The 15,998-nt window shown below is 44.6% G+C and overlaps 1 protein-coding gene across 6 annotated transcripts in view; it reads right to left on the bottom strand.

Moving 5' to 3' along the window:
* Positions 1-953: 953 nt before the first annotated feature.
* SHC3 (SHC adaptor protein 3) overlaps positions 954-15,998 on the bottom strand; it is a 186,868-nt gene continuing 171,823 nt past the window's right edge. For all 6 annotated transcript variants that reach the window (XM_027550374.1, XM_027550372.1, XM_027550373.1 and 3 more), the window contains one exon: positions 954-3,428. In XM_027550374.1, the coding sequence (XP_027406175.1) occupies positions 3,300-3,428 (129 nt within the window). In that variant the 3' untranslated portion in view covers positions 954-3,299. The remainder of the gene's footprint in view (positions 3,429-15,998) is intronic.

Below are 15,998 nucleotides of genomic sequence, written 5' to 3'. Positions count from 1 at the left end.
TTGAGGACACAGGGCTGGACATGGAGCCAGGAGTCAACACTGTCCTGGAGCACAGGGCTCTTTGTGGGGAATGGGGCCTCACCAAGTGCTGCTCCATCCACCCTCCCTGCCTGAAACTAGGCCTCTCCCTTCACACACGGACCCCCCAGGGAATTCTCCCCCTGCTTCTACTGTGAGCCTTTCAGAGTATCCGTAAGAGTCAGGCCTCAAAGCTGGCTGAAACCAGTGACCAGCAGCCCCACAGGAAGCCCTGCAGACTCTCAGTAGCTGGGAATCGCTAGAAGGCACAGCTAATTCCCACAAGATGATGGGGGACGGAGGAGCCGTCTCCAGGGCCACTTAGCAAAAGGGTCCATTTTGGACTCGCCAGGTCCTCCCAGCAGACACAAGGGCCTGGGTAAAGTGGCAGGGGTCCCACGAGAGGGGCAGCAGGTCCTAGTACGCTCCGGGGGCCCAGGTGGCCCTCACAGTGCGTAGGGACCACGCCCTGGGAGTCGGAGGCCCTGGAGCGCATGGTCGCGCGGGCGGGAGTTTGCTTCGGAAACCGGAGCTTCCAGCGCAGCGGAGCTCAGGAAGCGCCTAGAGGAGCGGGAAACAGCTCGCTGCCGCCGACCGCGTGGACTTGAGCAAGTGGGCACCACCTGAGCCTCAGTTTCGCCATCCGTGTGTGAGGCTCCGTGATACCCGGCACATGGCGCTTGAAGGAAGAGATGAGATGGCCTGGTGAGCTCTTACATGCTTTACAAACGGGAGAAAACAAAGACTAGAAAATCACTGCCATTTGCTGTGTCTCAAATCCTCTCCAGTGGCTACAAGAGTGCCGGTTTGTCCCACTGCCCCATGGGAGGCAAGGTATAATCTGAACTTAAAAATACATATTTTAAGTAACACTGAAATGATATTTGATCCCCCCATACTTTCAATTTTCTAAATTGATTCTCATGCAAAAAAAAAAAAAAAAAAAACCATATATTGCTTATCACCACTGAGATAAAGACTAACTTCAGAGCAGAGAGCTACTAAAACTGATTAGCATTTCTTGCACACCGGAGAGAAAAGAAGACACAGATCAAGTGTTCAGGGGCTCTCAGGTCTTCGCTCTTGTTTCCTTCTCTATTCTGCCCTAAACATTAATGTTTTGGCCTTATGCAGCAGAGAGTGCAAGACTGTTGAAAGAAGTCATTTGATCCATGAATATGTGTGTACACTCACATACAGAGAAGGATCATGCCTCCACACAGAGGTCAGACCTTTATGGACATCTCCAGGATGCAGATATACATAAAGAATGCAGGGCAATTCTCACAGCCACCCCAAATCTACATTGTCACAGGGGAGAGGCCCAACCCAGCTACTCAGCCCATCCCCATTCAGCCCCTACTGCCTCTGGATGAGCTGGAACAGGTACACCTGAAATCAGAACCAGTCCAGGAGGAGGCAGGGGTGGGGAGGGGGGTGGTTCTAGATTAGTGTCAGACTCCCCACAGAGTTCCCATTCACGGCAGAACATTCTAGAAGATTAAAACAACTGTCAGCTTGGATTCACGGGGTAAAATTCCACAGAATGCTAATATGAAGCTTTGGACCTTCCCCAACCCATCCTCAACTGTCAGCTCTACCCCATTCTCCCATCCTGGCCAAGCACACCCCCTCAAAGTAGAAATAGGGTTCACACACTGAGCATTAGAACTTTGTGGAATTAGTGCTCGTCAGTGTTTTCAAAAATCTACTTTTTGCTCCTCATTCTGGAAGCATCAAATTTATTACTATTAAAGGCTAAGTGTGTGTGGAGGGTCTTTCTGTTGCACTGATGAAGGGGGGCTGCCCAAGAGGGGATTTCAACTGGGCAAGAGCCAATGTTGTGGCACTAGTGGGAAGGTGCCGGTGAATGAATGAATCTTTCTATCTTTCAAAAGTCAACACCTGTTAAATCCCATGGAAATCTCAAGCCAGACATTTAAAAACATTGTCAATTTCCTAAAACCAGAAGACCCAGTAGGAGATCAGAGCGTTTGATCCTGAAGGAAGGAGCTGGGACAAAGTGCTGCCTGGGGCAGGTACCCTCTTCATGGAGCAGTTGGGAAACCTATTGTGGAAACAAACCAGACACTAGATCCACCCATCTCTCCAGAAGCAGGACTTCAAACTGATTCCCAAAGCTCCTGAGCCTGGTCCCTAGGTTTGCTGCTGCTGCTGCTGCTAAGTCGCTTCAGTCGTGTCCGACTCTGTGCGACCCCATAGACGGCAGCCAACCAGGCTCCCCCGTCCCTGGGATTCTCCAGGCAAGAACACTGGAGTGGGTTGGTCCCTAGGTTTAGGCAAACCTTAATCATCCATGACCGAAGGAACGTCTCTGAGCACACGTGTTTGCACCCAAATTCTGCACAGGTTGAACGCATGCTTCCTCCTCTACTGAATATAAAGGGGACAGGATTTCACTAGCAGGTATGGCCGCAGCCCATTGGCTGAGGGGATGTACACATCCCCAGCTACCCAATATCCCTGCACACACCCTCGTTTTGCCATTATACTGATAAAAACAAAGGAAGCATTTACCTGTGAAGATCTTGATCCATGAGGCTTATTTTGTGCCCTGTTTGGCAGTGAAGTGAAACCCCAAGAACCCCTGGACAACCAGGGTCATGGGAGAAGCATGCCTGTGCTCAGTACTACCTGAAACAGCTGGAGTGACGTCTGCTTTTAGCACAGCACCCCAAACTCTGGTGCTGGAAACCCCATGGGTGTGGTGCAGGCAGCCCGGGAGGCGTCACCAATGAGAAGGGACGGCCCTAAGGACCAGCACTTCATGGTGCTTTGCATGCAGAGCACGGGCTGCATCTTGTCTTACTCTGTTACATCCCAAGTATTTAGTACTGACCCTCCTGCTGCTTCTATTCCCTGTATTGTGCTTAACAGGTAACACTTTCCCAGTGGAATTTCCCAGTGGAATGGGTCAGCTGAATTAACATTTTGCCTGGACAACTACAGTCAAACTTAGTTTTCATTAAAAACATACAGCACAGAACATTAGTCTTACATCTTTCTTAGTCTTAAAAAATATAAATATAGAGGGATAATTTGTACAGGATGTATAGGTATGTACACCTTTAATATGCTAATGAGAATTCTGAACAAGTTTATGAAACTTGCATCTTAGGGAAGCCTTCCTCCTGGGGCTTCTGAACAAAGCTCTGAGCCAATGGACAGTGGCTCACGTTCCCGGGCCCCGATACCCATCTACTGGGAAGAACCAAGCCCTCCTGACCACAGGTGCAGTGTCGGACAGGGCAGCTGACGGGTCACGGGTTCCTCTCCACTGGCTGCTGCAGGCAGAGCTCGCTCCCGGCGGAGACGATGGGCAGGCTGTTTTCCAGGTGGTGGTTGATGAGGTGGCTGATACTGTCAAAGATCCTGTCCTTTGTCCGGATCTGGGAGGGATGCACAAGGAAGGTTAGCACCACCCGCAGTCAGAGGACAGAGAACATCGCTCCCCACCGGCAGTCGAAACTGGAAGGGCAGGCTCCTTAGGCACCCAGGATCACCCTTCCAGAGATGGTGTCTGCCAAGCCCCTGGCCACTGTCACTGGCCAGTCAATTTAGTCAGCTCATTTGTCCACCCCTCTGGGACTGAACCATGCCCTCCCCTGCCTTTAGCAACCAGGGACTGGTGAGCTCGCTCACCTGGTGCCAGCCTCCTCTCTCCTGCTCCCCTCCTGCCCTCCTGGGACCCAGAAACCTCTGTCCCACACCACCCAGCAGTGTCTACAGGCTCCAGAGCCCCTGCGACCTTTGGGCCTTTGGACAGTGGTCCCTTGCCCAGACTGTGCTTCTTCCACCTGGAAACCCAACTCAGCCTCCAGCTCAGCACTCTCGGGTTCCTTCCTTCCATACCAACTCTCCCCAGGCCACCCACCAGCATCCTGCCTGCCTGCCAGGAAGGAGTCCACAGCTGTGAGGAGTGGCTCCAAGTTTCCACTGGAGGGTGACTCTAGCTGCAATAGAGGGGCAGTGCTGCAGTTCCTGGTCACTCAGTTCTGGAGCCAGGTATGGTGCCTGTCCATGAACTCCTCCTGAACAGATGAGGGCCTGAGATGGGGTGAGGGTCCCAGGAGGAACTCTGTCTCTTTGCTCTGCTCACTGGGCCTGTGCTCTGGTCCCTGGAGGCCACCAGTCCCACCCACCACCCTGAGTCAGTACACTCATAGGAGAGACCACACTTGAAAGAGGCAGTATGAAGTCTGGCCAGGAGCAGTCTCTCTTGTTTTGGATGCAGCCCTGGGGGCCTGCTCCTTTGAGAGGGAGGGGAGGTGGGGCAGGGAGTAGGCACCTCACTACATCCACAGATGCTCCAAGCCCGTAGTTGGCCCTCACAATGTATCTGGGATGCCTGGGTACTCCACTCTCTTTCCAGCCTCATTGCTCAGAACTTATCCCTCCCAGAGCAACCAGATATCTCCCATTCCTACCTTGGGGACCTGAAGATGCATCCATTCTCCTTAATTGTCTCAATATTCTTTCCCCAAGTTCCTTTTTATTTTATTATATTGGAGTAAAATATATTCCAATATAAATAGTTGTAGTATCAATACAAATAGTTGATTTAAAGTATTGTGTTAGTTTCTGCTGTACAGCAAAGTGTGTCAGTTATACACACACATGCATGCATTGTGTGCTAAGTCACTTCAGTTGTGTTGGATGCTTTGCAAACCTATAGACTGTAGTCCTGTCTAACTCAATGAAACTATGAGCCATGCTATGTAGGGCCACCCAAAACGGACAGGTCATGGTGGAGAGTTCTGACAAAATGTGTTCCACTGGAAAAAGGAATGGCAAACCACTTCAGTATTCTTGCCTTGAGGACCCCATGAACAGTATGAAAAGGCAAAAAGATAGGACACTGAAAGATGAACTTCCCAGGTCGGTAGGTGCCCTATTAATATGCTACTGGAGATCAGTGGAGAAATAACTCCAGAAAGAATGAAGAGACAGAGCCAAAGCAAAAACAATACCCAGTTGTGGATGTGACTGGTGATGGAAGTAAAGTCTGATACTATAAAGAGCAATATTGCACAGGAACCTGGAATGTTAGGTCCATGAATCAAGGCAAATTAGAAGTTGTCAAACAGGAGATGGCAAGAGTGAACATCAACATTTTAGGAATCAGCAAATTAAAATGGACTGGAATGGGTGAATTTAACTTAGATGACCATTATATCTACTATTGTGGGCAAGAATCCCTTAGAAGAAATGGAATAGCCATCATAGTCAACAAAAGAGTCCGAGATGCAGTTCAGTTCAGTCACTCTGTCATGTCTGACTCTTTGTGACCCCATGAACTGCAGCACACCAGGCCTCCCTGTCCATCATCAACTCCCAGAGTCCACTCAAACCCATGTCCATGGAGTCGGTGATGCCATCCAACCATCTCATCCTCTGTCATCCCCTTCTCCTCCTGCCCTCAATCTTGCCCAGCATCAGGGTCTTCTCAAATGAGTCAGCTCTTCGCATCCGGTGCCCAAAGTATTGGAGTTTCAGCCTCAGCATCAGTCCTTCCAATGAACACCCAGGACTGATCTCCTTTAGGATGGACTGGTTGGATCTCTTTGTAGTCCAAGGGACTCTCAAGAGTCTTCTCCAACATCACAGTTCAAAAGAATCAATTCTTCAGCGCTCAGCATTCTTTATAGTCCAACTCTCACATCCATACATAACCACTAGAAAAACCATAGCCTTGACTAGATGGACCTTTGTTGACAAAGTAATGTCTCTGCTTTTTAATATGCTGTCTAGGTTAGTCATGACTTTCCTTCCAAGGAGTAAGCGTCTTTTAATTTCATGGCTGCAATCACCATCTGCAGTGATTTTGGAGCCCAGAAAAATTAAGTCAGCCACTGTATCCACTGTTTCCCCATCTACTTGCCACGAAGTGATGGGATTGGATGCCATGGTCTTAGTTTTCTGAATGTTGAGCTTTAAGCCAACGTTTTCACTCTCCTCTTTCACTTTCATCAAGAGGCTCTTTAGTTCTTCTTCACTTGCTGCCATAAGGGTGGTGTCATCTGCATATCTGAGGTTATTGATATTTCTCCCAGCAATCTTGATTCCAGCTTGTGCTTCCTCCAGTGTAGCGTTTCTCATGATGTACTCTGCATGTAAGTTAAATAAGCAGGGTGACAATATACAGCCTTGACGTACTCCTTTTCCTATTTGGAACCAGTCTGTTGTTCCATGTCCTTGGCTGCAATATCAAAAATGACAGAATAATTTCTGTTCCTTTCCAGAAATACTGTGATATTGAAAGGCAAGCCATTCAATATCACCGTAATCCAAGTCTATGCCCCAACCAGTAACACTGAAGAAGCTGAAGTTGAACGGTTCTGTGAAGACCTACAAGACCTTCTAGAAATAACACCCCCAAAAAAAGATGTCCTTTTCATTATAGGGGACTGGAATGCAAAAGTAGGAAGTCAAGAAATACCTGGAGTAACAGGCAAATTTGGCCTTGGAATGAAGCAGGGCAAAGGCTAAGAGAGTTTTGCCAAGAGAACACACTGGTCATAGCAAACACCCTCTTCCAACAACACAAGAGAAGACTCCTCACATGTACACCACCAGATGGTCAATACCAAAATCAGACTGATTATATTCTTTGCAGCCAAAGATGGAGAAGCTTTATACAGTCAGCAAACACAAGACCAGGAGCTGGCTGTGGCTCAGATCATGAACACCTTATGGCAAAATTCAGACTTAAATTGAAGAAAGTAGGGAAAACCACTGCACCATTCAGGTTTGACCTACCTAAATCAAATCCCTTACAATTATACAGTGGAAGCGAGAAATAGATTCAAGGGACTAGATCTGACAGACAGAGTGCCTGAAGAACTATGGACAGAGGTTCATGACATTGTACAGGAGGCAGGGATCAAGACCATCTCCAAGAAAAAGAAATGCAAAAAGGCAAAATGGTTGTCTGGGGAGGCCTTGCAAATATCTGTGAAAAGAAGAGAAGTTAAAGGCAAAGGAGAAAAGGAAAGATATACCTATTTGAATGCAGAGTTCCAAAGAATAGCAAGGAGAGATAAAAAAGCCTTCCTCAGTGATCAGTGCAAAGAAATAGAGGAAAATAATAGAATGGGAAAGACTAGAGATCTCTTCAAGAAAATTAAAGATACCAAGGGAACATTTCATGCAAATATGGGCACAATTAAGGACAGAAATGGTATGCACCTAACAGAAGCAGAAGATATTAAGAAGAAGTTGCAAGAATACACAGAAGGACTGTACAAAACAGATCTTCCTGACCCAGCTAATCATGATGGTATGATAACTTACCTAGAGTCAGACATCCTGGAATGCGAAGTCAAGTGGGCCTTAGGAAGCATCACTACAAACAAAGCTAGTGGAGGTGATGGAATTCCAGTTGAGCTATTTCAAATCCTAAAAGATGATTCGGTGAAAGCACTGCACTCAATATGCCAGCAAATTTGGAAAACTCAGCAGTGGCCACAGGACTGGAAAAGGTCAGTTTTCATTCCAATCCCAAAGAAAGGCAATGCCAAAGAGTGTTCAAACTACTGCACAATTGCACTCATCTCATGCTAGCGAAGTTATGCTGAAAATTCTCCAAGCCAGGCTTCAACAGTACATGTTGAACTTCCAGATGTTCAAGCTGGATTTAGAAAAGGCAGAGGAAACAGAGATCAAATTGCCAACATCTATTGGATCATCGGAAAAGCAAGAGAGTTCCAGAAAGACATCTACTTCTGCTTTATTGACTATGCCAAAGCCTTTGACTGTGTGGATCACAACAAACTGTGGTAAATTCTTCAAGAGATGGAAATGCCAGACCACCTGACCTGCCTCCTGAGAAATCTGTATGCAGGTCAGGAAGCAACAGTTGGAACTGGACATGGAACAACAGAATGGTTCCAAATCGGGAAAGGAGTATGTCAAGGCAAGTATATTGTCACTCTGCTTATTTAACTTATGCAGGGTATATCATGAGAAATGCTGGACTAGATGAAGCTCAAGCTGGAATCAAGATTGCTGGGAGAAATATCAGTAACCTCAGATATGCAGATGATACCACCTTTATGGCAGAAAGTGAAGAACTAAAGAGCCTCTTGATGAAAGTGAAAGAGGAGAGTGAAAAAGTTGGCTTAAAACTCAACATTCAGAAAACTAAGATCATGGCATCTGGTCCCATCACTTCATGGCAAATAGATGGGGAACAGGGGAAACAGTGGAAACATTGACAGACTTTATTTTGGTGGGCTCCAAAATCACTGCAGATGGTGACTTCAGCCATAAAATTAAAGACGCTTGCTTATTGGAGGAAAAGTTATGGCCAATCTAGACAGCATATGAAAAAACAGAGACATTACTTTGCCAACAAAGGTCCATCTAGTCAAAGCTATGGTTGTTTTTAGTAGTCATGTATGGATGTGAGAGTTGGATTATAAAGAAAGCTGAGCATTAAAGAATTGATGTTTTTGAACTGAGGTCTTGGAGGAGACTCTTGAGAGTCCCTCAGGTGCAAGGAGATCAAACCAGTCCATCAGGAAATCAGTCCTGAATATTCATTGAAAGGACTGATGGTGAAGCTGAAACTTCAATACTTTGGCCACCTGATATGAAACACTGACTCATTTGAAAAGACCCTGATGCTGGGAAAGATTGAAGGCAGGAGGAGAAGAGGAAGACAGAGGATGAGATGGTTGGATGGCATCACCGACTCAATGGACATGAGTTTGAGTAAACTCTGGGAGTTGATGATGGACAGGGAGGCCTGGCGTGCTGCAGTCCAGGAGGTCACAAAGAGTCAGACACAACTGAGTGACTGAACTGAACTGGACTGTAGTCTTCCAGGCTCCTCTGTCCATGGAGGCAAGAATACTAGAGGCAAGTACCAGAATATTCCAGGCAAGAATTCCAGGGGTGGGTTGTCATGCCCTCTTCCAGGGAATCTCCCCTATCCAAAGATCAAACCTGTGTCTCTTATATCTCCTGCATTAGCAGGCGGTTCTTTACCACTAGTGCCATGTAGAATCCCATACATATACGTGTGTGTGTGTGTGTGTGTGTGTTGTTAGTCGCTCAGTCATATCCAACTCTTTGTGACCCCGTGGACTGTAGCCCGCCAGGCTACTCTGTCCATGGGATTGTCCAGACAAGGATACTGAAGTGGGTTGCCATTTCCTTGTCCAATATTACATATATCCACTCTTTTTTAGATTGTTTTCCTGTATAGGCCATTACAGCACAGAGTTCCCTGTGCTATACACTATGGTTTTTTTTTTAATTTTATTTTATTTATAAACTTTACAATATTGTATTGGTTTTGCCATATATCGAAATGAATCTGCCACAGGTATACATGTGTTCCCCATCCTGAACCGTCCTCCCTCCTCCCTCCCCATACCATCCCTCTGGGTCGTCCCATTGCACCGGCCCCAAGCATCCAGTATCGTGCATCGAACCTGGACTGGCGACTCACTTCATATATGATATACACTATGTTCTTATTCATTATCTATTTTATATATAGTAGTGTGTATATGTCAACCTCACCCTCCCAATTTATCCCTTCCCACTTTCTTCCCTGGTAACCATAAGTTGGTTTTCTACATCTGTGACTCTATTTCTGTTTTGTAAATAAGTTCATTTGAACCATTTTTTTATAAGCACATGTAAGTGATATCATATGATATTTTTCTTTCTTTGTCTGATACTTCACTCAGTGTGACAATCTCTAGGTCCATTCATCTTTCCCCAAGTTCTTAGTCTCACTCCCCTGCCATAATGTGGTCACTCTTATCCCTCCCCTTCCATCAACCCCAAAGACATGGGATGTCTTTCGGTCCTGTATCTCTGGGCCTTTAGTCCCATATCCCACTCTTCCACTAACTCTATGCTCCAGATGTGGATATCAGAAGCCATCTGCTTCGGGTTTTAAACTTTTTTAAATGAGGATGTTTTCCTCTCCTGGGATCCAAGTCTGCTATGAGGCCCCTCTCCACCCACCTCTGTAAGTATTGAAGGGGAAGAAACTTCCCAGTCAGGTCCCCTGACTCTTGGGCATTAAGCCTCAGTAAGGATGTAATCTGATGGGCACATTCAGGAAAAAAAACAAAAAACAAAAAAACACCTTATGCAAGACTTTCTGGCATCTTTGCATCAAGGTTGTTTAATCCTCCTGGAGCTCCGTGGAATTCCCCATCCAGAAAGACCCCTGAGTGCCATAGCAGACCCCTTTTAGGAGGATGAAGGCATCCAGGAAGTCAGCTTGAGCCTAGTACTGTCAGGGTGTTGCCTTTACATTGATTCCTTATTCCCACTTCTTAAGGATTAATATGGAGAAGACAATGGCACCCCACTCCAGTACTCTTGCTTGGAAAATCCCATGGGCTGAGGAGCCTGGTAGGCTGTAGTCCATGGGGTCGCTAAGAGTCGGATACGACTGAGCAACTTCCCTTTCACTTTTCACTTTCATGCATTGGAGAAGGAAATGGCAACCCACTCCAGCGTTCTTGCCTGGAGAATCCCAGGGATGGCAGAGCCTGGTGGGCTGCCATCTATGGGGTCACACAGAGTCGGACACGACTGAAGCGACTTAGCAGCAGTAGCAGCAGCAAGGATTAACATTCATTTCTGTTCTACGGCAATAGGGCAGATGCAGGATTTATGATGGGGAGGTGTCTGGGACAATGGTCTGAACCTAGACTCACGTTGGCATCACCTGAGTTGCTTTCCAGAATTCCATGCCCAGGCCAGCTCCACCAGGAGCTTGGGGTGAGGCCTGGCCACTGGCATGTTTCATATTCCCTCCATGACTGCAGCATTCTGCCCAAGCTGAGGACCACTTGTCAATGTTTTTGTAGTGCATAGGATGGCCAGTATAAACAGGCACACATGGAAACAAAGGCACACAGAAGGAGTAAGAAATATAAAGAAATAGTTCACTTCACTTCCATAAATACATGCTGCAAGCCCATCTGGATTCTGCCCAGAGAACTTGCAGCCCACAGAGCTATCTGTGGGGCTGACCTGCCGTGTGTTGGAAATGTCAAAGGCTGATTTTAAAAGCCCAGCAACCCAGATAAACTTAGGACAAACTCCTCCAGATGCATAAAGGACTTTGCTACAAAAATGACACAAGGAATGTTAACCCTAGAAAACTATGTGCGGCAGAGGATGAGACAGTTGGATGGCATCACCATGAGCATGAGTTTGAGCAAACTCCAGGAGATAATGAAGGACAGGGAAGCCTGGCATGCTGCAGTTCATGGGGTGGCAAAGAGTTGGACATGACTTAGTGACTGAACAAGGAGGATAGACTAAAATATGCATGTATTATAAAAGAAGAAAGATCTGAAGTCAATCATGTAAACTTCCACCATAGGAAACTAGAAAAGCAACAGAAATTTAAGTTCAAAGTAAGAGAGAGAAATAATAAAAATTAGAGCAGAAATCAATGAAATTGAAATAGGAAATCAGTATAGAAAATCAATGAGTCCAAAAGCTAGTTCTCTTAAAAGTTAAAATCAGTAAGCCTCTAACCAGGCTACCTAAGAGAAAAAGAAAGAAGACACAAATTACTCATATCAGAAGTGAAAGAAGGGTCATCACTACAGATCTCATGAACATTAAAAGGAAAATAAAGGAATATTATAAGTAATGATGCTTTCCCACTATAACTAGAAACAAAGCAAGGATGTCCCATTACATTACTCTTTCTCAACACCAAAATGGAAGTGCTAGCTAATACAATAAGTCAAGAAAGGAAATACTTGAGAAGGAAAAAATAAAACCGCGCTTGCTCACAGATAATATGATTATCTATGAATAAAACTCAAAAAAGTCAACAGCAACAACAACAACAAAAAAAAAACTTTCCTGGAATGAATAAGTGATTGCATCAAGGTTTCAGGATAAGAGGTTAATATACAAAAGTCAATTGCTTTTCTATATGTAAGCAATGAACAAGCTGAATTTGAAATTTAAAATACTATTTATATTCAGTTCAGTTCAGTTTAGTTGCTCAATCGTGTCTGACTCTTTGCAACCCCATGAATTGCAGCACGCCAGGCCTCCGTGTCCATCACCAACTCCCGGAGTCCATCCAAACCCAAGTCCATTGAGTCGGTGATGCCATCCAACCATCTCATCCTCTGTCGTCCCCTTCTCCTCCTGCCCTCAATCTTTCCCAGCATCAGGTTCTCTTCAAATGAGTCAGCTCTTCACATTAGGTGGCCAAAGTATTGGAGTTTCAGCCTCAACATCAGTCCTTCCAATGAATACCCAGGACTGATGTCCTTTAGGATGGACTGGTTGGATCTCCTTGCAGTCCAAGGGACTCTCAAGAGTCTTCTCCAACACCACAGTTCAAAAGCATCAATTCTTCGGTGCTCAGCCTTCTTCACAGTCCAACTCTCACATCCATACATGACCACTGGAAAAACCATAGCCTTGACTAGATGGACCTTTGTTGGCAAAGTAATATCTCTGCTTTCAAGGGACATGAATAACCAAAAAGTCTTGAAAAAAAAAAAAGAACTAAGTTAGAAGACTCACACTTCCTGATTTCAAAACTCACTACAAAGTTACAGTAATCAAAACAATAAGATATTGGTTTAAAGATAGGCATATAGACCAAGGGAATAGAATAGAGAGCCCAGAAAACAAAACGCCCACAACATGTGGGCAAATTTTTTTGACTGGGAAGCCAAGGCCTTTCACTAGAGAAAGGACAGTTTTTTCAACAAATGTCTCTGGGAAAACTGGATATCCACATGCAAAAAAATAAAGCCGCACCCTTAACTGACGCAACATACAAAAACTAACTGAAAATGGATCTAAGACCAAAGTATAATGAGGTACATCTCATAGCCATTGTGATGGCTATTATTTAAAAAAAAAAAAACAAAACAGAAAATAAGAAATGTTGGCAAAGATGTGTGGAAGCTGGAACTCATACATACAATGGAATATTAGTTAGCTTTAAAAAGGAAGGTAATTAGTACACATGCTACAGTATGAATAAAACTTGAGGGCATTATATTAAGTGAAAGAAACCAAACATAAAAAGACAAATACTATATGAATCCAAGTATATGAGGTACTTGTTGTTTAGTTGCTAAGTCATACCCAACTCTTTTGAGACCCCATGGACTGTCTGTGGGATTTTCCAGACAAGAATACTGGGTTGGGTTGCCATTTCCTTCTCCAGGGGATCTTCCTGACCCAGGAATTAAACCCGAAGTTCCTGCCATGTCTCCTGAATTGCAGATGGGTTCTTTACCACTGAGTCACTGGAGAAGCCCATGAGGTACCTGGAGTAGTCAAAATCATTGACAGAGGAAGTAAACTGGTGAAGGCCAGGGGCTGTGAGATGGGAATGAGTGAGTGAGTGAATGTCGCTCAGTCGTGTCTGACTCTTTGTGACCCCATGGACTATACAGTCCATGGAATTCTCCAGGCCAGAATACTGGAGTGAGTAGCCTTTCCCTTCACCAGGGGATCTTCCAAACCCAGGGATCAAACCCAGGTCTCCTGCATTGCAGGCAGGAGTTATTGCTTAACAAGTATAAAGTTTCAGTGTTGCAAGACAGATTTCTGGAGGTGGATGGTGGTGATGGTTGCATATCTATATGAACATACTTAATATCACTGTACACTCAAAAATGGTTAAGATGGTAAATTTTATACTATATATATTTTACTACAATAAAAAAAAATGAAGGGAAAAAATAAAAAGAAGGGAAAAAAATGAGCAAAAGATCTGAACAGATATTTCTCCAAAGAAGATACCCAAATGGCCAATAAGCACATGAAAGGGTGCTCAACATCAAGAGTCATCAAGGAAAATGCAAATCAAAACCACAATGGTATGCCACTTTATATCCACTAGTATTCTCAAATTTAAAAGTCAGATAATAACAAGTGTTGGTGATGACACAGAGAAATTAGAACCCTTATACACTGCTTAATGATGCAGCTGCTTTGGAAAATTGTCTGGCATTTCAAGTGACTATTTATAAAGTTACCATTTGACATACTAATTCAACTCCTAGGTATATATCCAAGGTAAATGAAACATATGTCCTTTCAGAAACTTTTATATAATGTTTACAGTGGCATTATTCACAATTGCCAACTGCCCATCAACAGATTAATCATAAATAAAATGTTGTATATCCATAAATTGAGTATTATTCATCCATAAAAAAGAAGTGCTAACACATGTTACAGCATAGATAAGCCTTTAAAACATTATGCTAAGTGAAAAAAATTAGTCATGAAAGTGTACATGTTATATGATTCTGTTCATATGAAAGTCTAGAATGGTATAATCTGCAGAGACAGAAAGCTGCTGAGTGGTTCCTAATGCTGGAGAATGGGAGACTAGGAGGGTGATAGCTAAATGGTACAGCATGAAATTACAAAACGGACTGTGATGATGGATGCACATATCTGTGAATATACTAAAAACCACTGGATCGTACACTTTAAATGGGTATTATGTAAATTATATCCCAATAAAGCTGTTTTTAAAGATCTCTATGTCTACCAGTTCATAGAAAATATAGGAGGCAAGAAAAAAGTTAAATAATGCCACAAGGAAACAAGGACCCAAATCATAATGTACCCAAATCATAATGCAGGATATTTTACAGACAAATGTCTAATTCCTCAAATAAATCAAGGGGGATTTAATTCCTCAAATAAGTCAAGAGAGAGGCAGAAAGAAAGTTGCAACAGAGTGAGAGCCATAGGAGACATAACGAAATGCATTATGCGGATCATCTATCAATTCTGATTCCAACAAACTTCCTATAAAAAGAACATCTTTAAGATAATCAGGAAAATTTCAATATGTTCCATAATTATTTTTGGTTTTGTTGGTATAACGATGGTATGTTATTGTTGCAATGTCCTTATTGGTAGAGATTCCTGCAGAAGTTACAGGAGAAATGACAGGAAGCCCAGAATCTGCTATGAATTACTTTGAAAATTTCCTCCTTCCCCTTCCTTTCTTCTCCTTTTCCTTCCTAAAAGAACAATCAGTCCAAAAGCCAAGAAGATAGGTCTCGGTGCTATGAGGGTCATGTAGTCACAATGGCCCCACATGGCATCCTGGAGTGTTAGCAGAGTGGAAATGCCCATGGGATGGCTGGATGGACTGGCACAGGGTTTCAGAGACATCCATGCCAGGGAGAAGGTTGGGCAGTGCAGTATGGTGGTCAGAGCCAAGGAGGGGGAGGGTGTGTATGTAGGAGGGTAGAGTGGCACAGACATCGGAGCATGAACAAGGTGAGGAGGGAATCGCATGGAGAAGGGTTGGGCCGGGCAGTCCAAGTCAAGGCTGGGTGAGGAAGGTTTCCACACACAGTAGGGGCAGCAGCCGTGATGGGTGATGTATCACATAAAAAGGAGTTCATCAAATAGGTTAAATTGTTAAGAATAATGGGAGTCAAGTTTCTTGTTGGAGAAGGGAGTTGTAGACAGAGAAAAGGAAAAAAGTAAAAATGAACCCTGTGATTATAGCTTGAAATTAGAAGAATTTTTGTGAACACCTGGTTTCCAGTTCTCTGGTGGCTCAGATGGCAAAGAATCTGCCTGCAATGCAGGAGACTCGGGTTCAGCCCTGGGGTGGAGAAGATCTCCTGGAGAAGGGATGGCTACCCACTCAAGCGTTCTTGCCTGGAGAATCCCATGGACAGAGGAGCCAGGTGGCTACAGTCCACATGGTCGCAAAGAGTCAGACACAACTGAGCAAGCAAAGCTTCACTTTCACAGATAGATATAGAAATAGACATGGAAATAAATGTGTGTGTGTGTGTGTGTGTGTACAGTGTCTGTCCATTTAGAGCGTCTGGTAGCAGCAGCACCCCACCAGCAATGAGCATGTGCAATGCCCAGATCTTGGTCTCTGAAGGAACCAGACCAGAGTTCATTTGGAGAAGTGGGTAACTGCAGGACTTGGCCAGGTGGCTGAG

The sequence above is a fragment of the Bos indicus x Bos taurus genome, chromosome 8 (genome assembly GCF_003369695.1).
Source record: "Bos indicus x Bos taurus breed Angus x Brahman F1 hybrid chromosome 8, Bos_hybrid_MaternalHap_v2.0, whole genome shotgun sequence".
Lineage (NCBI taxonomy): Eukaryota > Metazoa > Chordata > Mammalia > Artiodactyla > Bovidae > Bos > Bos indicus x Bos taurus.
The sequence above is the reverse complement of the archived record's forward strand: the minus strand, read 5'-3'. Positions and strand labels throughout refer to the sequence as shown.